General features: G+C 35.7%; 1 protein-coding gene and 1 pseudogene across 4 annotated transcripts in view; one reads left to right on the top strand and one right to left on the bottom strand.

Moving 5' to 3' along the window:
* Positions 1-24,200, top strand: part of JAK2 (Janus kinase 2) — a 193,101-nt gene that overhangs the window by 87,549 nt on the left and 81,352 nt on the right. For all 4 annotated transcript variants that reach the window (XM_087858812.1, XM_045772374.2, XM_045772375.2 and 1 more), the window contains one exon: positions 20,827-21,077. In XM_087858812.1, the coding sequence (XP_087714938.1) occupies positions 20,852-21,077 (226 nt within the window). In that variant the 5' untranslated portion in view covers positions 20,827-20,851. The remainder of the gene's footprint in view (positions 1-20,826; positions 21,078-24,200) is intronic.
* Positions 23,401-23,492, bottom strand: LOC123776569 (U5 spliceosomal RNA; annotated as a pseudogene).

The raw sequence follows: 24,200 nt of genomic DNA, 5'->3' as shown, positions 1-24,200 counted from the left end.
ACTTAGCTTTTCAATTTTTGTAAAAATGCCTGATGGGATTTTGATGGGGATTGCATTAAGTCTGTATTTCAGTTTGAGGAGAACTGACAGATTAGCAAGCTAAAATCTTCTAGTCCATAAAAATTATTTAGGTTTTCTTTAATTTTTCTCAGGTTTTATACTTTTCATTTCATGTTAAATTAGAACATCTTTCATCATTTGTATCTCTGCATATTTCATTTTTTGGTGCTATCATGACTAGTATCTTTAAAATTTTATTTTGCAGTTGATTGTTGTTGGTATATACTTTAAAGTGTAGATTTTATTATTCAGGTATGGTGAGGCCAATAGATCAGGAGATAATTACCATTGATAAGATAATTGTTACATTCACAGATCCCAAGAGGAGGGGTTATACCATGCATACCAAGAGGGCCCACACGGGGAAACATCAGGGTCAGTCAGGATGCAGAGAGAGTGAGGGGAAAATGTAGACAAGAAGCTTTTATGGTAGTTTTTGTGGGACACGTCAGCTGAGGCAAGGTAAGCATGTTGAGGATTGGATAGTCTGAATAATTTCAGTGGGCTCTAGGGCATAGGAGCTGTCCCTAATTGTCTTCATACTTGGTCCTAGGAGGATTAAGGCCCAGAGTGTAAGAACTCGGTAGCGGAGGTGGTTGGGACTGTGGGCTCTGCACTGGTTGGTTTGTAGATGAAAGGTGCCCTCTCAAGGGAGTTCTTTACTATCTTTAAGAGTTGGCTAGGCGTGGAAGGGTAGTCCCTCCAGGATCAGCAAGGCCCGAAGATAATGAAAGTATCAAAAATATAGAATAAAGAGCATAATTAAAACAGTACATAGGAATACAGTTGGTTTTGTTTATTTTGTGATGTTGTATCCCATGATATTGGTAAGTTATAAGTTCTAGTAAATCCATTGTAGAATTGTATGGATTTTCTGTGTATACTACCATGTTGTCTGTATATAAAGATAGTATTATTTCTTTATTTTCAGTCTTTATGTCCTTTAGTTCTTTTTCTTACCTAATTGCATTGGCTAGAACCTTCAGTGCTGATTAGAAATGATGATCGTGGACATCCTTGCCTTGTTTCTTATCTTCTAGAGAAAGCATTCAATATGTAATCATTAAATATGATGTTAGCTTAAGATTGTAGAAGGTGTTTATTTTATTGAGAAAGTTCCCTTCTTTTCCTAAATTGTTGACAAAGATTTTCATCATAAATTGGTTTTGACTTTTGTCAAATGCTTTTATGCAACTATTGAAATGATCATGTGGTTTTGCTATATCGTGTTAATAAGGTAAATTACATTGATTCACTTTCAGATGTTAAACCAACCTGTATTCCTGGGGTTACCCCAGTTGGTCTTGATTTTCTGACTTTTTTATGTGGTGCTGGTTTCATGTTCTATTGTTTTGTTATATTCATGAGAAACATTTGTCTTTTGTGATACTCACATGTGGTTTTGGCATCAGGGTAATGATTATAAAATGATTTAGAAAGTACTTCCTGTTTCTCTGTTTTTGGTAAGAGTTTGTATAGAATTTTTTTTTTTCTTTAAATGTTGACAGACTTTACCAGTGAACTTGATTTGGTCTGGAGTTTTCTTTGTGGATAGATTTTTAATGAAAAATTTGATTCATTGAACAGATATGATACAATTCATGTTTTCTGTTTTCTTCCTATATCAGTTTTGGTAATTTCTGTCTTTCATGGAATTTGTCCATTACATCTAAGTTGTTGAAATCATTCGGCATAAATCATTATAGATCCTTTTCCTATTACTATCTGTAAGATCTGTAGGGATGTTCTGTTTTTATTCCTGCTAATGATAATTCGTGGGTTTTTTTCTGACTTTCAAAATTGACCATTCTGCTTAAAGATTTGTAAATTTTATTAGTTGTTTCCCAAAACTGACTTTTGGTGTTATTGATTTTCTCTGTTGTTTTCTCTGCTCGTCATGCCTACTTTCTTCTCCTTTTTCTGGTTTCTTTTTTTAGCTACTTAGGAAGTTTAGATCATTGATTCCAGATCATCTTCCTTACCATAAGCATTTAAAGATACACATTTCCCTTTAAACACCGTGTTAGCTGTATCTTAAAAATTTTCCTTTTTTGATGGTTTTTCTTTCTTTTTTTTTAGTATGTAGTAACATTTTTATTTCTCCATTAGCCAATAAGCAAAGTATAACATCATTTTCTCCATTTTCTTTGGATAATTAATCAGTTCTTAACATTTTCTTGAAAGGATTTTGTGGTCAGTGCCCAGCAGTAAAACTTCTTTTAAATTTTATTTTTAAGGTCGTATCTCTTCCAGCTTCATGTCCATAGATTCCCATTGTATCTGATGCCTTGCTTTATTTCCAAGACATAGAATGTTTCCTGGTACATAGAATGCACTCAAAAGTATTTATGAAGGAGTAAAGAAATGAATGGATCTTCCTAATATCTCGTCACAATGTCTTTACATCTCTGCTCTCCATTTTGTGTGAGGGTTATAATTTTGTATTAGTCTGGAGAACCAATCAAATTGAATAGGGTGTGCCCCACAAGCTGAAGCCCTGATTATGTTTAGCGTCTATCCAGTCAGGGTATGTTCCCTTGGAATGTAACCCTTATTAGGTTTACTAACAGTTTTCCGGGTATAAGGGAGGCCAAAGAGTCATTGTTCTAAGAAGAAACAGACAAATTTGGGACATTGGAAGAAGAGGAATTGGCTGCTTACCTGTGGAACTTGCCACAGAATCTCTTTGGCTTCACCATCTCCTCCTACTCTGAGTCCTGGTATGTCCTCCGAACAGTGAGATGTGAACTGGCCTCAATCCTTAAAATTATGTAAGTTCTATCTCTCTTTAGACATCTGTCACATCAAAGCAGCTTTTTTTTTTTTTTTTAAGAGTTTATTTATTAGTTAGAGAGCGCCTGAGAGAGAAAGTGTGTGTGTGCACACTGCAGGTGGGGACAGGAACAGAGGGAGAGGACAAGCAGACTCCCTGCTGAGCGTGGAGCCCTTTGTGGGGATCAGTCTCAGGACCCTGAGATCATGACCTGAGCAGAAACCTAGATTCAGGCGGCTAATCGACTGAGCCACCCAGGTGCCCTTCAAAGCAGCTTCTTATGATCTTTATATTTCATTGTGTCAATATTTGCTTTACCATTTTCCTTTCCCATTTTTGGCTGTTTGTGTCCTCTTTCCATTCTGGTCTTGAACTACTTAATTATTTTAACTTTCTACCCTAAGATCCTTGATCTGTACTGTCTAATAATTTAACTACCCAACACATGTAACTGTAAAATTTAGAGTAATACAATTAAATAGTTAGACTCCATATCTCAGTGGTAGTGGTCAAATTTTAAGTATTCTGTAACCACAGGTGTAGCAGTTATTGTATTGTACAGTACAGATACAGAACATTTCCTTTATCTTAGAAAATTCTATTGGCATGGTGATCTACATCTTATGTTTTTATTATTTTTTGTTGTAAATACTTCATTTTTTACTTCCCTGAATTAATTTCCTTTTATGGATTTCATCAGGTGATTTTCATTTTTTAAAACATCTTTAGCTATGTGCTTAATTTAATCATTTTAAAATTAATGTATATTTAAGACTAATACTTTCATGTGAATATTGTTTTAGGTTTGCCCCATTTGTACTTATACATAGCTGTATTCAAATGTTACTATTTTTCATAATGCACTGAAAAATGTTTGCGTCAGCTTTAAAAGAGATTTCCCCCCCTTAATTTTTAGTTGATAGATTGTTTTTTCTATGATTGTTGTTTTCTGGCATTATTTCATTATTTATAGGGCTGTTGCATATTCCTTTTTAAAAAAATATGAGGTTTTCCTCCATCTTGGTACATAAACCATTTGTATGCAGTGTCCATTATGCACTTTGAAAATAGATCTCTTTCATGGTATGCTGCTTTCATAGATAAAATTCTAGAGTAATTGTAAACTTAAATCTAATTTTGCCACTCCTGAATTGCTTTGAATGTGTTAGATGTTGAAAATCATGAAAGATTGAACTTTGATTTGTAATCCAATCTGAGATGATATATTTCTTCATTTTCAGTATTAATTGATATATATTTATTTTGGTTTAATACTTTCTTCATATTTAAAGCTACTTTCTTATACCCTATGATTTGTCTTTGCTTAATTGTGAATTGCTAAAATGTAAGGCACAAGGAGGCAAACCACTTCAGTTATGTCAACTGCTGTATCATTAGCACCTGGAATAGTGCCTAGACCATCACTGGTGTTGAATTTTGAGAGAGCTCACTGAATAACATCACTTTCCAGACTAGTTCTGAACTGAAAAAAAGGGAACTGGCAGGTGAGTGAGTATAAGTAGATATCATTTGTTTTTATTGACAGATCTGTTGAGGAACACAGTTTTGCTGTGGAGGAACAAAGGTCCTTAGATTGCTAATCCTTTAAAATATTAAGGCATTATTGAGGAAGCAGAATGCCTCCTTCCACGTAGCTCTTTGAGATCTGGGGGAAGAACCTATGGTGTGCAGTCACCCATCCTGAAGTCACCAAAGATACAAAAGTCATTATTCCTGCTTTAGTGAGAAGTTAGTCAATACATTTTTGCATGAATTACTGAATAATTTAGAACCGTTAATTAGGTTTTGCTAGTTCTTTTAAAGATTGCTTGTATTGCTGTGGTTTTGAAATGTATTTAATCCCTATTTTCTGAGATAGTTTATCAAGTTTATTGATCTTTTCAAAGAACCATCTCCTGGTTTCATTGATTTGTTCTATTGGTTTTTTACTTTCTGTATAATTTATCTGTAATCTTTATTATTATTTGCTGGGTTTAGATTTTGTTTGTTCTTCTTTTTCTAGCTCCTTTAGGTATATGGTTAGGTTATTTGAGATTTTTCTTGCTTCTTGATGTAGGCTTGTATTGCTATAAACTTTCCTGTTAGAACCACTTTTGTTGAATCCCAAAGACCCTTAAAAAAAAGATAAAGAACCAATCAAAGATGAAGAACACAATAAATGAAATAAAAAATACACTTGATGGAATAAATAGCAGGCTAGGTGAAGCAGAGGAATGAATTAATGATCTGGAATACAGAGTAATGGAAAGGAACCCAGCTGAGCAAAGGAGAGGAGAGAAAATTCTGCAAATTCAGAATAGTCTTAGGGAACTCAGGGACTCCGTCAAGCACAATAACATTTACATTGTAGGGCTCTCACAAGAAGAACAGAGAGGAAAGTGGGCAGAAAATTTATTTGAAGAAATAATAGTGGAAAACTTCCCTAATTGGGGGATGCAAACAGATATCCAGATCCAGGAAGCACAGAGATCCCTCCCTCACCCCAAATTCAACCCAAGGAGGTCCACACCAAGACACATAGTAATTAAAATGGCAAAAAGTAGCAATAAAGGAAAAAAATTAAAAACAGCAAGAGAAGACAGTTACATACAAGGGAAACCTCGTATGGCTATCAGTGGATTTTTCAGCAGAAACTTTGCAGGCCAGAAGGGAGTGACGTGATATATTCAAAGTGCTAAAAGGGAAAAATCTGCAGCCAATAACACTCTGTCCAGCAAGGCTATCATTCAGAATAGAAGAATAGATAAAGTGTTTCTCAGACAAACAAAAACTTTTATAAAGAAATAAAAGGATGTAAAATATGACATTACCTAAATATACCTGAAACTTTAGGGTGGGAGAAGAGGAGTAAAGAATGGGTTCAAACTTAAGTGACTATCAACTTAATATAGATGCTGCTATAGGAAGAAGTTGTTATGTGTGAACCTAATGGTAACCACAAATCAAAAACCAGTAATAGATATGCAAGGAATAAGGAGAAGGAAATCCAAGTATATCACTAAAGAAAGCCAACAAACCATGAAAGAGAGCAGGAGAAGAAAGAATCAGAGAAAATCTATGGAAACAAGCACAAAACAGATAACAAAATGGCAATAAATACATATCAATGTTAACCTCGAATGTAAATGGACTGAACACTCCAATCAAAAGAGATAGGGTGACAGAATGGATAAGAAAAGTAAGACCCGTCTATATGCTGCGTGCAAGAGACTCCTCTCAGACTGAAAGACACCTGCAGATTGAAAATGGGGAGGTGGAGAAACATTTATCATGCAAATGAATGTTAAAAGAAAGCCAGAGTAGCAATACTTATATAAGACAAAATAGCCTTTAAAACAAAGACTGTAATGAGACAAAGAAGAACACTATATAATAATAAAGGGGACAGTCCAACAAGAAGATACAACAATTGTAGAGGCACCTGGGTTGCTCTGTCATTTAAGTGTCTGCTTTTGGCTGAGGTCCTGATCCCAGGGTGCTGGGATCAAGGCCTATGTCGGGCTCCCTGCTTAGCAGGGACTCAGCTCCTCTTTCTCCCTCTGCCCTGCTTATGCTCTGTCTCTTTCTCTCAAATAAATAAATAAAATCTTTTAAAAAAAGGAGGATATAACAATTGTAAATATTTATGCATCTGACATGGTAGCACATACGTAAAAGTTAAGACATAAAAGTTAATAACAAAAAGGAAATAATTGATAGTAATACAAAAATAATAGGGGACTTTAACACTCCACTTATATTAGTGTTCAAATGATCCAAACAAAATCAACAAGGAAACAATTGTTTTGAATCACATACTGGACCAGATGGGTTTAATGGACATATTCAGAACATTATATCCTAAAACAGCAGAATATATATTCTTTTCAAGTGCACGTGGAACATTCTCCAGCATAGATCACATATTATGCCACAAAACAGACCTCAACAAATACAAGATTGAAGTCATACCACACCTTTTCTGACCAAAGCACTATGAAACTGGAAGCCAGTCACACGCACACACACACACACACACACAAATCGAAAGAGCACGAATACATGGAGGTTAAATAATACACTACTTAACAGTGAATGGGTCAACCAAGAAATCAAAAAAGAAATAAAAAAATACATGGAGACAAACGCAAATGAAAACACAGCAGGCCAGAATCTTTGGTATGTAGCAAAAGTGGTTCTAAGAGATAAGCTCATAACAATACTTGCAAAGAAAAATCTCAACGACCTAAATTTATACCTAAAGGAAGTAGAAAAAGATTAAGCAAAACCCAAACCTAGTAAAATGAAGGAAATAACGAAGATTAGAGCAGAAATAAATTATATAGAAACCAGGAAAAAAACCAAACAATAGAACAGACCAATGAAACCAAGAGTTGGTTCTTTGAAAAGATCAACAAAATTGATAAACCTCTAGTCAGACTCATCTAAAGAGAGAGAACACCCAAATAAACAACATCACTAATGAAAGAGGAGAAATAACAACCAATACAACAGAAATGCAAACAGTTGTAACAGAATATTATGAAAACCTATATGCCAATAATTGGACAACCTAGAAGAAATGGATAAATTCCTAGAAACCTCTAGCCTTCCAAAACTGAAGCAGGAAGAAATAGAAAAATTGAACAGACCAGTTACCGGCAATGAAATTGAATCTGTAATAACCTCCCCACCCCCGCCCTTGCCCCCATCCCCGTGCCAAAAGCCCAGGACCAGAGGGTGTCACAGGCACGTTCTGCCAAACATTTAGAGTTAATAATACCTATTGTTCTCACACTATTCCAAAAAAATAAAAGAGGATGGAAAACTTTTAAATTCATTCTATGAGGCCAGTATCACCTTGATACCAAAACCAAATAAAGACATCACAAAAAAAAAAAAAAGAGAGAGAGAGAGGAACTACAGGACAGTATCTCTCATTAATATAGATGCAGAAATCCTCAGCAAAATATTAGGAAGTCAAATACAACAATTCATTCAAAAAATTATATCCCATGGCCAAACAGGATTTATTCCTGGGGTGCAAGGGTGGTAAGATATTTACAAAATAACCAGTGTGATACAGCACCTCAATAAGAGAAAGTATAAAAACCATATGATCATTTCAATAGACACAGAGAAAACATTTGACAAAGTATATTCATTCATGATAAAAACCCTCTGCAAAATAGATCTAGAGGGAACATACCTCAACATAATAAGGACCTTATATGAAAAACCCGCAGTCAACATCATCCTCATTGGTGAAAAACTGAAGCTTTTCCCCTAAGGTCAGGACAAGGATGTCTAATCTCAATATTTTTACTTGCATAGTACTGGAATTCCTAGTGACAGCAGTTAGATAACATAAAAAAATAAAAGGCATCCAAATTGGTAAGGAAGAAGTAAAACTCTCACTTTTGCAGATGACATGATACTATGTATAGAAAACCCTAAAGACTCCACCAAAAACTGGTAGATCAGATAAATGGATTCAGTAAAGTCGCAGGATACAAAATCAATGTACAGAAATCTGTTCCATTCCTGTGTGCTAGTAGTGAAGCAGTAGTAAGTGAAATTAAGAAAAAAATCCCATTTACAATTGCACCAAAACTAGCAAAATACCTAGGAATAAACTTAACCAAAGAGGTGAAGGACCTGTGCTCTGGAAACTACGAAACACAGATGAAAGAAGTTGAAGATGATGCAAAGAAAGACAGGCCATGTTGATGGATTGGAAGAACAAATATTGTTAAAATGTCTATACTCCCAAAATGATGTATAGATTTAATGTAACCCCTATCAAAATACCAACAGCATTTTTCACAGAACTGGAACAAATGATTCTAAAATTGGTAGGGAACCAAAGAATAGCCAAAGCGATTTTGAAAAAGAGCAAAGCTGGAGGTATCCCTCTCCCAGATTTCAAATTATACTACAAAGCTATAGTAATGAAAACAGTATGATACTGGCATAAAAATAGACCTATAGATCAATGGAATAGAACAGAAAACCCAGAAATAAACCCACAGTTATATGGTCAACTAATCTCTGACAAGGGAGAAAAGAATGACTATACAATAGGAAAAAGACAGTGTCTTCAACAAATGGTGTTGGTGAAACTGGACAGCTACATGTGAAAGAATGAAACTGAACCACTTTCACTATACACAAAAATAAACTGAAAATGGATTAAAGACCTAAATGTGAGACCTGAAACCATAAAAATCCTTGAAGAGAGCACAGGCAGTGATTTCTCTGACATCAGCCGTAGCAACATTTTTTCTATGTATGTCTCCTGAGGGAAAGGAAATAAAAGCAAAAATAAACTATTGGGACTACATCAAAATAAAAAGCTTCTGCACAGCAAAGGAGACAGTCCACAATACTAGAAGGCCACCTACCGAATGGGAGAAGGTATTTGCAAATGACGTATCTGATAAGAGGTGGTATCCAAAATATGTAAAGAACCTATACAACTCACCACCCAAAAACCAAATCACCCAATTAAAAAATGGGAAGAAGACATGAACAGACATTTCCCCAAAGAAGACATGCAAATGGCCAGTAGACATATGAAAAGATGCTCAACATTACCTTTTATCAGGGAAATGCAAATCAAAATATATCACCTCACTTCTCAGAATGGCTAAAAATCAACAACACAAGAAACAACAGGTGTTGGCAAGGGTGTGGAGAAAGAGGAATCCTCTTGTACTGTTGGTGGGAATGCAAACTTGTATAGCCACTGTTTTCCATAGTGGCTGTACCAATTTACATTCCCACCAACAGTGTTCAGGGGTTCCCTTTTCTCCACATCCTTACCAACACTTATTTTTTGTCTTTTTTTTTTTTTTAAAGATTTTATTTATTTATTTGACAGAGACAGAGACAGCCAGCGAGAGAGGGAACACAAGCAGGGGGAGTGGGAGAGGAGGAAGCAGGCTCATAGCAGAGGAGCCTGATGTGGGGCTCGATCCCGGAATGCCGGGATCACGCCCTGAGCCGAAGGCAGACGCTTAACCGCTATGCCACCCAGGCGCCCCTATTTTTTGTCTTTTTGACAATAGCCTGACAGGTGTGAGGTAATATGTGTGTTTTGATTTGCATTTCCCTGATAATTAGTGATGCTCAGCATCTGTTCATGTTCCTGTTGGCTGTCTGTATGTCTTCTCTGGCAATGTCTATTCAAAGTCAAAGAGCTTCAGTCCATGTTTTCTTCTACTAATTTTATGGTTTCAGGTCTTACATTCAAGTTATTAACCCATTTTGAATTTATTTTTGTATATGGTGTAAGATAGTGGTCCAGTTTCATTTATCTGTGTGTAGTGGATTAGTTTTTCCAGTACCAATTATTGAAGAAACTGTCCTTCTCCATTATATATTCTTACCTCCTTTGTCATAGGCTAATTGACCATATATGTGTAGGTTTATTTCTGGGCTCTCTGTTTAATTCTTTTGATCGGTGTGTCTGTTTTCATACTACTGCTTTGATTACTATAGCTTTGTACTGTAGTGTGAAGTCTGGGAGAGTGATACCTCCAGCTTTGTTCTTCTTTCTCAAGATTTCTTTGGTTATTTGGGGGTCTTTTGTTGTTCCGTGTAAATTTTAGGGTTCTAATTCTGTGAATAATGCCTTTGGTATTATGATGAGGATTTCATTGAATTTGTAGATTCCTTAGGGTAATATGTACATTTTCACATTAATAATTCTTCCAGTTTATGAACAATATATGTTTCCATTTTTGTTTTCAATTTCTTTCATCAATGTCTTGTACTTTTCAAGAACATAATTCTTATAAATTCAGGCTTTTCAAATTTAATCTTTTCGAATTCACTAAATTTATAGATGAGACTGGCACATGATATAACAGTGAATGTTCCATGTGCACTTGAAGAGGATGTACATTCTGCATTTGTTGGATATAGCGTGCTGTAACTGTTTAGCTGGTTAATGATGTTCAGGTCTTCAAAATTCTTACTTATTTTTTCCATCTGTTCTATTTTTGTTAATTCTGGACAGGAGTATTAAAATTTTAGCTATTAGTGTTGTTTTGCCTATTTCTCTCTTTAGCTTTTTGCTTCATGTGACTTGAAACTATTATATGCATATAAGAAGTCTAATATATAAATCTATTTATTGTAGTTTTTTAATGTCTTGTTTTACGAGATGCCATGAAGGTATTCATTTTTTTCCTGGAATGTTTATTGTATGACTGTTTACATATTGGTGAGTTATCCATCTCAATATCATTGTATGGTATAAATTGGAGGTCAACATTTCTGTTTTCCCTTGCCATTTAAAAGTCATTTGACTGAGAAACTTTTATTGTGAAGACCAACATTTCTCCACCAAAATGCAGTTGATACATATGTTCTAAGTTAGGTTACCTTATGTGTGGATATTTTTCTCAACTCTGTTTGTTCCTTTGGTCTATTTTTCTGTATTTATGCCAATACCAACTTGACTTAATTACTCTAACTTCATAGTAAATCTTGATGTCTGGTCACATAAATCCTCTATGTTAGCTCTTCTAGATTATTTTGACTCTTGTAATCTTTTGTCTTCCATGTAGATGTTAACTTGTAAATTCCCATAACTGCCAAGATTCTAATTGGGACTGTGTTGAATCTATAGATCAATTTAGAGAGGAGTTGATAACTGATCAATATTGAGTTTTCCTGTAGTCTTATATCTATGTGTTCTATTCTTCAGCTGGCCTTTATTTTTTCTAACAATGTTTTATAGTTTTTATTACAGAATTCTTATAGATATTTCAATAGATTTATTCCTAAAGATTTGACTTTTTGTTACTATTGTTAGTGATACTGTTTTTAATCTTCATTTTTTAAGTTGTTTCTGGTATAAGGAAGTCAATTATTAAGTTTTGTATATTGATTTTGTAGGTACTATGCTTACTAAATTCACTTAATGTTATATTCTTTAAATTTTTCTGCATATGTAGTCATATCATCTGTGAATATGATAGTATTACTTCTTCCTTTCTAATTATACCTTTTATTTCTGTTTCTTGCCTTATTGAGCGTTAAAAGGTTGAGTGGAAGTCATGATGTTAGATATTAAGTTTTTGAATTCAAGAAGGATGAGATCAATATTGCACCATTAGGTATTTTAATTCAAGATCTTTCATAGTTACTTTTTATCAGAATGAGGAAGTTTGCTTTTTAGCTAGTTTAGCTGAGAGTTTCTAATCACAAACCATTATTGAATTTCATCAGTCAGTTTCTACATCTATTGAAATGGTCATATATTACTTTTCTCATGTATTCTAATATGTGGTAAATTCTGTTGATTGATTTTTGAATGTTAAAATAACTTTGTATATCTGGGGTACACGAACCCAGTCAGGATTTGTTAGCTTTTTAAAATACTACTAGATTCAATGTGCTAGTATTTTATTGTTTTTTTTCATATATGTTTATAAGAGATATTTACATATAATATTTCTTGTCACAACCTTATTACATTTTGGTATTATGTTTGTATCCTTAAAATATGTGGAGAAGTGTTTTCTAATTTCTAGTTACTGAAATAGTTTGTGTAAGCTCTTTATTCTTGGAGATGTTTGGAAAAATTCACTAAGAAAGTCAACGAGTATTAAATTTTCTTTGTGGAAGAGTTTTAAGATATATATTCAGTATATTTAATAAATATTAGAATTTTGAAATTATCTTTCTTCCTTTGTCAGTTTTGTTAAGTTGTGTTTCTCAGTAAACTTGTTCATTTCTTCAAAAATTTCAAATATTATGGAGGATATTCCTATATTAATATATATTTTTAATATTTGAAACTCTGATAATGGTGTCTAATTTCCAATTCTTGATATTGGTCATTTATGTTTTCTCTTTTTAAAAAATCATTGTTAGTGTTTTATCAATTTTATTAATGTTTAAAAAGCCAACTTTTTTTTTCACCACTGATTTCTGCTCTTAATACACTGTTTGCTGGGCCCTTGCTCTGAGAGCAGTTCCCCGACCTTGCCAAGGTCCAGGATACATGGCTACTCCGAGCTGAGAGCCCACTCCTGGGCTCACTGATGGCCCCCGACTTCCCTATTCTAATGCCTGGGAACTCTACCACACTCAGGCACCCCCGGTCTTCCTGTGACCCAGGGTTCCTGAGACCACACTGTCCCATCTAGGATTCTGCCCAACTTCACCAGCTGAGCACCTTTCAGGCAGGGACGTCCCTCACTAGAGCAGAGACTTCGGAAAGTTCTGATTTTGTGCTCCACTGTTGTATCACTTTCTGGTTAGGCTTATGGAGGCTCCCTCCCCTCAAGGTTTATCTTCCTCATATATTGCCTCGGATTCACTTCGCATCTCCCACCTTGCAGAAGGTGGTCTTTTTTCTATTTGTAGAGTTGCGCTGTTCTTTTCTTAGATCTCTGTTGAGTTCACAGGTGTTCGGAATGATTGCATAGCTATGTAGCTGAATTCCTGGGGCCAGATGAAACTAAGGTCTCCTACTCCTCTGCCATCTTGGACTATCTCTAAATGCACTTCTTAATTAATTCTCATCAGATTGTTAAGAGTGTTGATTCAGAGAGTAAAAAGAGTGGGTAGTGATAAAGGTTGGTTTCACTTTTTTATGTGATCTTCTCAGCGTTGTTATTTCTTCAGTATTTTTAAGAATTATGTAAATTAATCATAGTATATACAACATTAAGCCAACAGTATGGGTCTTATGGAGATAAAATGGTTGCTTGCTCCATTGTTCATATTTTGAGTATATTCCTTTAGTATTTGTTGAGAATTGCATTATAGTGTAACATGTGGTTTACTTTCAGGAATATTCCAGGTGCATTTGAAAAGGATGTGTCGTTGGTGTTCTCTTTTGACTATATTTTTCAGTGAAATATAGGAGGTGGTAATTAGGAGTTGGAGTGGCAGTTTTGGTGATAGAGGAGAAAGGCTAAGGTATGAGATAGTTTAGAAAAGTGGGAGAGTAAATGGATTCAGGAAATACAAATTTATAGGTGAGCAGCACTAATGGCCCATTTGTATGAATTTAAAGATAGACCAATCTCAGTGCATATGTATTTTCATGAGCCATATTTATATGTATAGGTGGAAGCTCTGAGTACTCAGAGTTAAAATTTGAACTCTTTTAGAGTTTCCTTGTTATCTTTGGTGTTCTGACTGTTTATTTTTATCTGTGTAAGTAAAAATCTTTTTAAAACCAAACCTTATCTCCTCTCAGAAGATTCTTTACTGTGAACCTAGGCATCTTTAACACCAGTGAAATTTCTTTTGATTTCTAAATGTTTTTTCTTGTTTATGTTCTTTTTTCTTCCATCTAGCGCTCTTAGAGTTACACTTTCTTGATTATTGCCCCCCTCTTTCTTAGTTTTTTGCTCATATTTCTCTCTCTTGATCTAGGAGATCAGGAGTTTGTCTTGAATTTGCCTTCCAAATTATTTGATATCTTCAGTTGTATTATTCAGTGTTTTCATTGAATTGTCATAATTTTTTTGTAGCTAACTATTTTCTTTATCTGCTCCTTTTAAATGAACCTTTAATGATGCTTTATGTTTTCAAAATATTCCTAATCTCTCTGAGGATATTAAGGATAATTTTTTAAATTTAAATTCAATTAGCCAACATATAGTACATCATTAGTTTCAGGTGTAGTGTTCAATGATTCATCAGTGTGTATAACACCCAGCGCTCAACACATCATGTGCCCTCCTTATTGCCCATCACCCAGTTACCCCATCCCCCCACCCCCAGCTTCCCTTCCGCAACCCTCAGTTTGTTTCCCAGAATCAAGAGTCTCTCATGGTTTGTCTCCCTCTCTGGTTTCCTCCCATTCAGTTTTTCCTCCCTTCCCCTATGATCCTCTGTGCTATTTCTTATATTCCCCATATGAACAATATGATAATTGTCTTTCTCTGATTGACTTATTTCACTTAGCATGATACCCTCCAGTTCCATCCACATCGATGTAAATGATAGGTATTCAAAACACTGTATTATCTTTGTTTCTTCTGGAGTTAGCTGTTTTGCTGCTCATTTTCCCCCTCCTCTTTTATGCTTTTTTTCCTGTCCCCCTTCACCTCCAATATATGATGATCCTTGATTATCACTGCGTATTTATGGTTTTTGTTTGTGTAGACTATTTTTAATGCCTGTTAATACCTTCTTCTGTGTGTATTTTAAATAGAGTCTTTATTTCCTCCATTCTACTGTCTCTGTCATCTGTTCCTGTCTACTTTTTATCTTCCATCAGTTCTTTGAAATTTCGGATTTTGCTGATAGCACTGTTTCTTATTTTTCCAAGCTCTCATGAATTTATTCACATGTACTTTTTATTTTACTCCTTTTCATCCTTTTGGCTACTTTTGTCATCTCTTTTGCTTTTACATCTATTATAAATTTCACTGTACATTGTTATCATGCTTTTAAACACTTGTTAATGGTCTTTTAAAGAATTTAAGAAAGGAAAGAAAAATAGAATGTTATAATTACCCACGTATTTACTATTTTTGAGGTCTCCATTCCATTCTACAAATCTAAGTTCGTATCTGGTATCATTTGCCTTAATCCAGAGAACTTTTTTTTAGCATTTCTTAAAGTTTGGGGTTTTTTTTTTTGGCGATGTGTTCTCTCAGCATCCATTTATCTGAAAATATATTTGTTTATCTTAAATTTTAAAGGTCATTTTTGTGGACTATAGAATTTTAGGTTAAACATCTCCTTTTCCTCCCCAGCAGCATATTGTCTGCCAGCCTCCATTGTTTCTGAAGAGATGTCAGTTGTAAGTCTTATCGTGGCTCTCCTGTATGTATGTGGCTACTTTTAAGATTTTTCTCTTTGATTTTTAGCAATTTGATTATGATATGGCTAGATATGGATTTTTACGAATTGGGGATACATGAACTGTTTGTAGTCATGGTTTGAGGTTTTCAAATTTAGAAAAAATTTAGCGAATATTTTTCCAGATATTTCTTCTGTCTTGTTCACATGTGTTAGATTGCTCAGTATTGTAGAAGTCCTATGGTTTCTATATCTTCATGCATTTATCTTTTAATGTAGATTCTTCTACACGTGTATCATAGTAAACATATTTTATAAAATAAATTCCAACATTTGAGTTTGCAGTCAGTCCATTTCTACATATTTTATCTCTTGACTCTATATCACATTTTTTCTTTATGTTAAATAAGTTTCAGTTGACTGTTGTCTGTTGTGGATGATATCTTGTATAAACTCTGGGTGATGTGGATTTCAGTCTTTCTTCAAAGTGTAGAGCTTTGTTCTAACAGCTAGAAGTTCACCTTGATCCTGTGGAGACTTGATATTAGGCTTTGTTAGGACTGTCCATTCCAGTTTTGTCCTTATTTCTGGTATGTGGCTCCTATTCCTCAAATGTAGCTTTTCTGGAGTTTCAATGAAAAGGCTGAGTGTTTACCAATTCTTTCTACATCCAAACTCTGATTCTCCAGGACAGGTAGCTAATGAAATCTCTTCCTATTTCTTTTAGATTTCTAGATTTCTTTTATTCCCTCTCCCTGGGCTTTTTGGATTTTCATCACATGCATGTGGATTCAGGAGTCAGCCCCTCAACTCTCTTTTTTTTCCCAGGATTTCTGCCTTCAATTTCTATCTGATTTAGCAGCTCCAAAGTTTATTCCTTGATTCTTCTAGCCAGTAAGACTACAGCTTTGTATAAGAGCTCTGTCCTCTTTTCCAGCAACCACTTGGGCACTACAAAGACTTTGTAGTTCCCTCAGGATAAAAGATGGATAAATGTGGACTTCAGTGTTTTCCCTTCGGTCGAGGGTCACATCTCCTCCAGCTCCTGTCTGCTTTTGTTTGCTTGTCAATGTCTTCAGTGTTTTTAGGGTAGTTTTGTTCTAGAGTTTATAATTGTTATCAGTAGGTTGTATGGGTTTGTATAGGATATCAAAAACAAATCAAGAAGAAGGAAGTATGTACACAGATACACAGAGGAATATTATTCAGCCTTGAAAAAGGAGTACACATTATTTGCAACAACGTGCAAGAATCTCAGGGGCAAGTGAAATAAGTTAGAATGACAAATACTGCATGGTACCACTTATATGTGTAATTTTAAAAGAGTCTAACTTTAAGAAACAGATGGTAGGAAAATCTTGCTAGGGGCTGGGATTTGAGAGAAATTGGTAAAAGGCTATAGATTTTCAGTTATAAGATAGATAAGTTTTAAAGATCTAATATAATTTGACTATAGTTGTGAAAATTGTATTGTATAATTGACATTTTTCTCAGAAAATAGAAGTTAAGTGTCCTCACTGGAGTAAAAAAAAGTACCTTCATGAGCTGACGGATGTGCTAACTCAGTGCTGGGGAATCATTTCACAGTGTATACAATGTAAATCATCATGTCATATACTCTTAGTGTCTTATAATTTTGTCAGTTATATTTCAGTATGGTAGGAAAAAGGTTTTTTTCAAACAGACTACAACTAAAAAATCATTAGGGCCTCGAGAGACTTACTAAAAGACACATTTCTTTTTTTTTTTTTAATAATAATTTTTTTTATGTTATGTTAGTCACCATACAGTACATCCTTAGTTTTTGATGTAGTTTCCATGATTCATTATTTGCGTATAACACCCAGGGCACCATGCAATACGTGCCCTCCTTACTACCCATCACCGGCCTATCCCAATCCCCCACCTCTCTCTCCTCTGAAGCCCTCAGTTTGTTTCCCAGAGTCCACAGTCTCTCATGGTTCATTCCCCCTTCTGTTTACCCCCCCTTCATTCTTCCCTTCCTTCTCCTACTGATCTTCCTGCTATTTCTTATGTTCCATAAATGAGTGAAACCATATGATAATTGTCTTTCTCTGCTTGACTTACTTCGCTTAGCATTATCTCCTCCAGTCCCGTCCATGTTGCTGCAAATGTTGGGTAATCTTTCTGATGGCTGAGTAATATTCCATTGTATATATGGACCACATCTTCTTAATCCAGTCATCTGTTGAAGGGCATCTCGGCTCCTTCCACAATTTAGCTATTGTGGACAATGCTGCTATGAACATTGGGGTGCATATGGCCCTTCTCTTCACCATGTCTGTCTCTTTGGGGTAAGTACTCAGTAGTGCAATTGCTGGATCATAGGGTAGCTCAATTTTTAACTTTTTAAGGGACCTCCACACTGTTGTCCACAGTGGCTGTACCAACTTGCATTCCCACCAACAGTGTAAGAGGGATCCCCTTTCTCCACATCCTCTCCAACATTTGTTGTTTCCTGTCTTGTACATTTTTGCCATTCTAAGTGGCGTAAGGTGGTATCTCAATGTGGTTTTGATTTGAATTTCCCTGATTTCTGCCCATTTTTTTATTTGATTATTTGTTTCTCATGTATTGAGTTTGAGAAGTTCTTTATAGATCTTGGATACCAGTCTAAAAGACACATTTCAGCAGAAAAAAGTTCAGAAGGAAAGCATAGGATCCAAAACAATGGTGAGCACAAATTGATGAAATTCTTGCAAATTTGCCTCTTAATGGCTAGGAGTTCATTTTAGATGGTGTTCTCTACTTGAGTAAAAAAGAGTGTAATAAATGAAAAAAAATTTTTAAAAATTGTTATTTTTGAACGAATTAAAATTGTTTAGGTTTGTGTATTCAATAGCAGGTGGACTTCAAAAAATCTTGTGGTTTTAACAATTGCCAGTTTCTTGTTTCTTTTTTCTCTACTCACTGGAAGTCCCCAGTTATTTGAAGAACTAAGTATTAACTCTAGTATTTCCTCTAATCGATTAAGGTCCTTATAGTTAGAAACAGAGCTAAATTTCACCTTGCGTTTCACTTAATCATAGTTTTTCATTCCTCTAATGTCTATACTTAGTATAGTGCTTGGCAGTCAGTAAATGCTGTATGCAGATGTTTGCTATCATTTTCCCTTTCTCCCTTCACATGGCTCTGCTCGTGATTTAAATGAGTACATCTGTAGGGGCGCCTGGGTGGTACAGCGGTTAAGCGTCTGCCTTCGGCTCAGGGCGTGATCCCGGCGTTGTGGGATCGAGCCCCACGTCAGGCTCCTCTGCTGTGAGCCTGGTTCTTCCTCTCCCACTCCCCCTGCTTGTGTTCCCTCTCTCGCTGGCTGTCTCTATCTCTGTCGAATAAATAAATAAAATCTTTAAAAAAAAATAAATGAGTACATCTATGCGAAAGGTGGTCAGATTTTTAGCTGTTTCAAATATCAATCTCATGTTTTAGCTGCTAGCTAAATTATTGTGTAATTGCCCTACTTTCATTTCTAAACAAAAGTGCGTAAAGCAGCAGTCTTGATTCTCCTCACCTGCCAGTGTCAAGGGGCAAAGTGTTCATTTCCTCGTTTCCGTTAATGGTATTATAGATCTCCCAAACCTGAAATCTTCCCGCTGTCTTTTACTCCTGGCTTTAAAAACACCTTTTTTAAATTTGAGTATAGTTGTACACAGTGTTGCATTAGTATCAGGTGTGCAGCATAGTGATTCAGCATCTCTATACGTTACGTTGTGCTCACCACAAGCTTAGCCATCAGCACTATGGCACTGTTGTACGCTGTTACAATAGTATTAACTGTAATCTCTGTGCTGTGCCTTTTACTCCTGTGACTTACTCATCCCATACCTGGACTCCTGGCTTCTTCTGTATTCAGTTTGTTACCAGGTTGCCTGAATTCTTGCTGTCACATTACCATTCATCATTCAACTGTTGGCGGTTTCAGTTCAGGATCTTACTACTATCCAGACTATTGAAGTAGCTTTTTAACTGTTTCGGTTTCAGCTTTCTCATTGATCATTGACTGTAGGATAATGTTTAACTTCTTTGATCTGATCTATTTATTTATGTATTTATTTATTGAGTTCCATGCTCAACGTGTGGCTTGAACTCACGACCCTGAGATTAAGAGTTGCACACTCTACCAACTGAGCCAGCCAAATGCCCCTTAAATTCTTTGATCTGATATTCAGAGTTTTCTTAGTTTTGCACGTTATAACAGTTAAGATTGCATTCATTTACAAATTATAAGATGTTTGGTGGTAGATAGGTGATTCTCGACATTGATTTGGATGCTTAAGTTTGCTAGGTCTTTTATTCTTTTGTCATTTCCTTCCTGGTTGCTTCATGGTTTTAAAGTGACTGTCCTACCCTATATTTATGCTCAGAGGCAGGTAGGAAGAAAGTAAAGGGGGGAAAGCAAAAAGCAGAAGGGAAGCCAAGTCAGCCTCCTTTTAAGGAGTGCTCCTGGAAGTACCACCAAGCAACCTCCACTTAAATCTAATTTGTTGAAACTGGTTCACATGGCTATCCATCTGTGGGGAAGTACAGTTCTTTGGAGAGTATGTTGCTCTCCCCAAAGAAATTGGGCTCTATCAAGGAAGAAGGAAAAATGTATTTTGGGTATGTAGTTGCAGTTTGCCACAAATATCTTTTTTAAAAATCCTTTCCTAAATGGTATAACTTCTTAAATACTGTACTTCAGCCCAGTAAATTAGAATAGATCTTGTACCTTCCTACTTCTCAGCACAGTTCTACTCTGTCATTCATATAAATCCAGTCTGTTGTACAGAATCAGTTTTTAAATGTGACCTCTCTAATAAAACTCACCAGTTTAAACCCAGTTTGAAATGTTATTTACCCCCTCTAGACACCAATGAGCAATTGTCACAGTAATTCATTTATTGAGAATTTATGTTGCCTAGTGGGATCCCTTCTCCTGTTGCCTGTGACTAATTTTGTTGTTTGTTTTGTTAATATTACATGTCTGTATTAGGTTTCCTCAGTTAAGTTGTAAACTTCAGCTTTATGGTCCTTGTCCACAGGAAGTTTATAATGTCAATGTCTCTCACTGTGCTTTGTATATAGTAGTACACAATATTTATTCAGTTAATGAATTTAACAAAGTCACTGCTTTCAGTGAAGCCTTCTTTGTATATGAGGGATGCCTTATCAGTATCACTTTCTTTTGTAACTTACTGTTTTTTTCTTAATAGGCAAATGTTCTGAAAAAAATTCTGCATGGGAATGGCTTGCCTTACAATGACAGAAATGGAAGGAACATCCGTATCTCCTGTACATCAGAATGGTGATATTCCTGGAAACGCTAATCCCGTGAAGGACATAGAACCGCTCCTACAGGTGTATCTTTATCATTCTCTTGAGAAAGCTGAAGGAGAGTATCTGAAGTTTCCAACTGGGGAGTATGTTGCGGAAGATATTTGTGTTGCTGCTTCTAAAGCTTGTGGTAAATACCTTAAAAAATTATTTTCTCCTTGTTAATAGATCATCACTTCAATTATGCTACTCTAATGCCATGTACATATATAATGTATTATTTTTTATCTTTAAAAATGCTTATATGGCAGTATGCTTTCAAAGCAAGAGCTGCCAGAGCTTGGAGACCTGCTTGCTGCCTGGTGCTGCCTCACACTGAGGGCTTTGTAGGTGCTGAGCTCCTTGGTTGCCCCAGGTGCAGCTCTCGAAGTCCAGCCGCTGCCCGCCACAGGGTTCAGGTGGTAAACCTTGATGGAGTGTGCGTTTCCAGCAGGGAAGAGTGCACAGGCCCAGGGAGCATGATTTCAAAGGATGGAGCCCCACAAATCCACTGGGGCTGGGCAGCCGGAAGCATTGGGGCTAACCTTTGGTAAAGCTACAAGGACAGAAACCTTGTCCCAGTGTGTCCTGTAGGCAAGACCTCTGCCCTGGTGGACAAGGAGAACAGATTGTCATGTCAGAGAGGATTATTCTTGAGCCTTAGGTCTAATGGAATTTGCCCTGTTTGGTTTTAGACTTGCTTGGGACCTGTCACTCCTTTTATTCTGCTCGCTTTTGGAGGAGAAATGTCTATCTTATGCCTGTCCTAGCATCATATTTTGGAAGCATTTAAATTGTTCGATTTCACAGATTCACAGGAGTGCAGTTTGCTTAAGAATGAATGGTACCTTGAGTCTCACCCAAATATGCTTTAGTTGATATTCAGATGAGTCTGTGAACTTGAGACTTTCGAGTTGATGCTGGAATGAGTTAAGACTTTTGGGGCTGCTGGATGGAGTGAATATATTTTGAATGTGAAAAGGATGTAAATTTTGGGGTACTAGGGCAAAATGGTAAGTTTCTATTGCTATGTCTTCACGTCTGCTTATCTTTTTTCTGCAGTTTTTACTCTAGAAGCTTTATTTGGATTGCTTTTTAATAATTTCCATTGCCTCATCATGTTCATGTTTTGCTCTACCTTCTTTACTAGATGAAATATATTGCAGTACCTGATTTAACTTTGTTAATTGGTAATTCTGCCATCTCTGTCATTTCCAGGTATCCTTCTACTGATTGATGTTTCTTCTGGTTTTAGGTCATATTTTCCTGCTTTTTTGAATGCCTACAATTTTTGGTTGGATGCTGGGTATTGTGATATAAATTTGCAATTTACATTGTTGCCTGCTGGATTTTTCTTTTCCTTCTTTCTTTCTTTCTCTCTCTCTCTTTCTTTCTTTCTTTCTTTCTTTCTTTCTTTCTTTCTTTCTTTCTCTCTCTCTCTCTCTCTCTTTCTTTCTTTCTTTCTTTCTCTTTTGTTCTTTCAGAAGTAGCTTTTTTTTAAAAGATTTTATTTATTTATTTGTCAGAGAGAGAGAGAGAGCATGCTGCACAAGCAGGGGGAGAGGCAGGCAGAGGGAGAAGCAGGCTCCTCACTGAGCAAAGAGCCCGATGTGGGACTCGATCCCAGGACCCTAGGATCATGACCTCAGCTAAAGGCAGACACTTAACTGAGTGAGCCACCCAGGTGTCCCTGTTGTATTCTTTAAATAGTAATGGACTTCGTTCTGGCACGTGGTTAGGTAATTGGTGATTTACTTAGCTGCTTTTGAGATCTTCTCCTCCTTCTCTTTCTTCTTCCTTCGTTAAAAAGTCCAATATTTCTAGTATATTCACAGAACCATGCAACTATCATATCAGTTTTCAGCACCCCCGGAAGGAAACCACTTACCCATCGAAATTATTTTCCATTTCTTTCCCAGCTCCCCCAACAACAACTCTACTTATATCTCTAAGAATTTATTTGGAACATTCAAACAGAATCATACCATATGTGTTTTTTTGTGACAAGGAGTTGAATTCCTGAGTCATATTGTAACTTTGTGAGGAACTGCCAGAATATTTTCAAGGCACCTACATCATTTTACATTTCTACCAGCAGTGTATGAAGGTCCCAGTTTTTCTGCATCCTGGTCAACACTCGTTATTACCTGTCTTTTTGATGAATGACATACTAGTGGGTGTGAAGTTGTATCTCATTGTGTTTTTTTGAAAAAATGTTAATGATAAATGATTCACATATCATACATTTCATACTTTTAAAAGTGTACCTTTCAGTGGTTTTTAATATCACCAGTCACTTTTAGAACATTTTTTCACCCCAAAAGAAACTCTGTGTTTATTGGCTATCACTCTTCAACCCCCTCATCCCTCTCCAGCCTCAGGCATCCCCTAATCTATATTCTGTCTCAATACATTTGTTTGTCTAGATATTTCATATAGATGGGATCATATAATATGTGGCCTTTTCTTACTAGCTTTTTATACTCATATATAATAGCCCCCTGCCATGGAAATCTTTAGTAAAAGGTGAAAGATTTATGTGATCTGAAGAGAAACTCCAGAGTATTTTACTCATACAATTTTTGTGAAGTTCATCCATATTGTACCATCTGTCAGCACTTCATTCTTTTATGGCTGAAGAATATGCTACTGTATGGATGATGCCACACATTATTTAACCATTGATCATTTGCTGGACATTTTGGCTCTTTTAGTCTTTGTCTATCATAAATAATATTCCTGTGAACATTGTGTACAATGTTGTGTACAGTGTGGACAATTTTACTTCTGTGTGTATACCCAGAAGTGGAATTATGGGTCAAATGGTAACTCTATGTTTAATTTTTTGAGGAACTCCCAGACTGTTTTCCAAAGTGGCTGCACCATTTTATATTCATACCAGTAGTGTGTCAGGGTTCTGATTACTCCACATCCCTGATAACACTTGTTATATGACCTTATAAAACTTATATCCATTCTAATGGGTATAAAATGCTATCTTATTGTAGTTTTGATTTTTTTTCCTGATTACCAATTTTTTTAGTATCTTTGCATCGTTTATTGGCAGTTTGTGCGTCTTTGGAGAAATGTCTATTCATATCCTTTGTCCACTTTTTAAAAGGCTTTTTGTTTGTTTGTTGTTGAGTTAATAGTTGTATTTTCTAGATACAGATCTGTATCGAATATATGATTTGGAAGTCTTTTCTCCCATTTTATGTTTTGTCTTTTCACTGTCTGAATCTGGTAGTGTCCTTTGAAGCACAGATTTTTCATT

This window comes from Ursus americanus, chromosome 34 (assembly GCF_024610735.1).
Source record: "Ursus americanus isolate L20-20 chromosome 34, mUrsAme1.1.p, whole genome shotgun sequence".
Classification (NCBI taxonomy): Eukaryota; Metazoa; Chordata; class Mammalia; order Carnivora; family Ursidae; genus Ursus; species Ursus americanus.
Note: the sequence above shows the minus strand (reverse complement) of the source record. Positions and strands in the feature narration are given on the sequence as shown.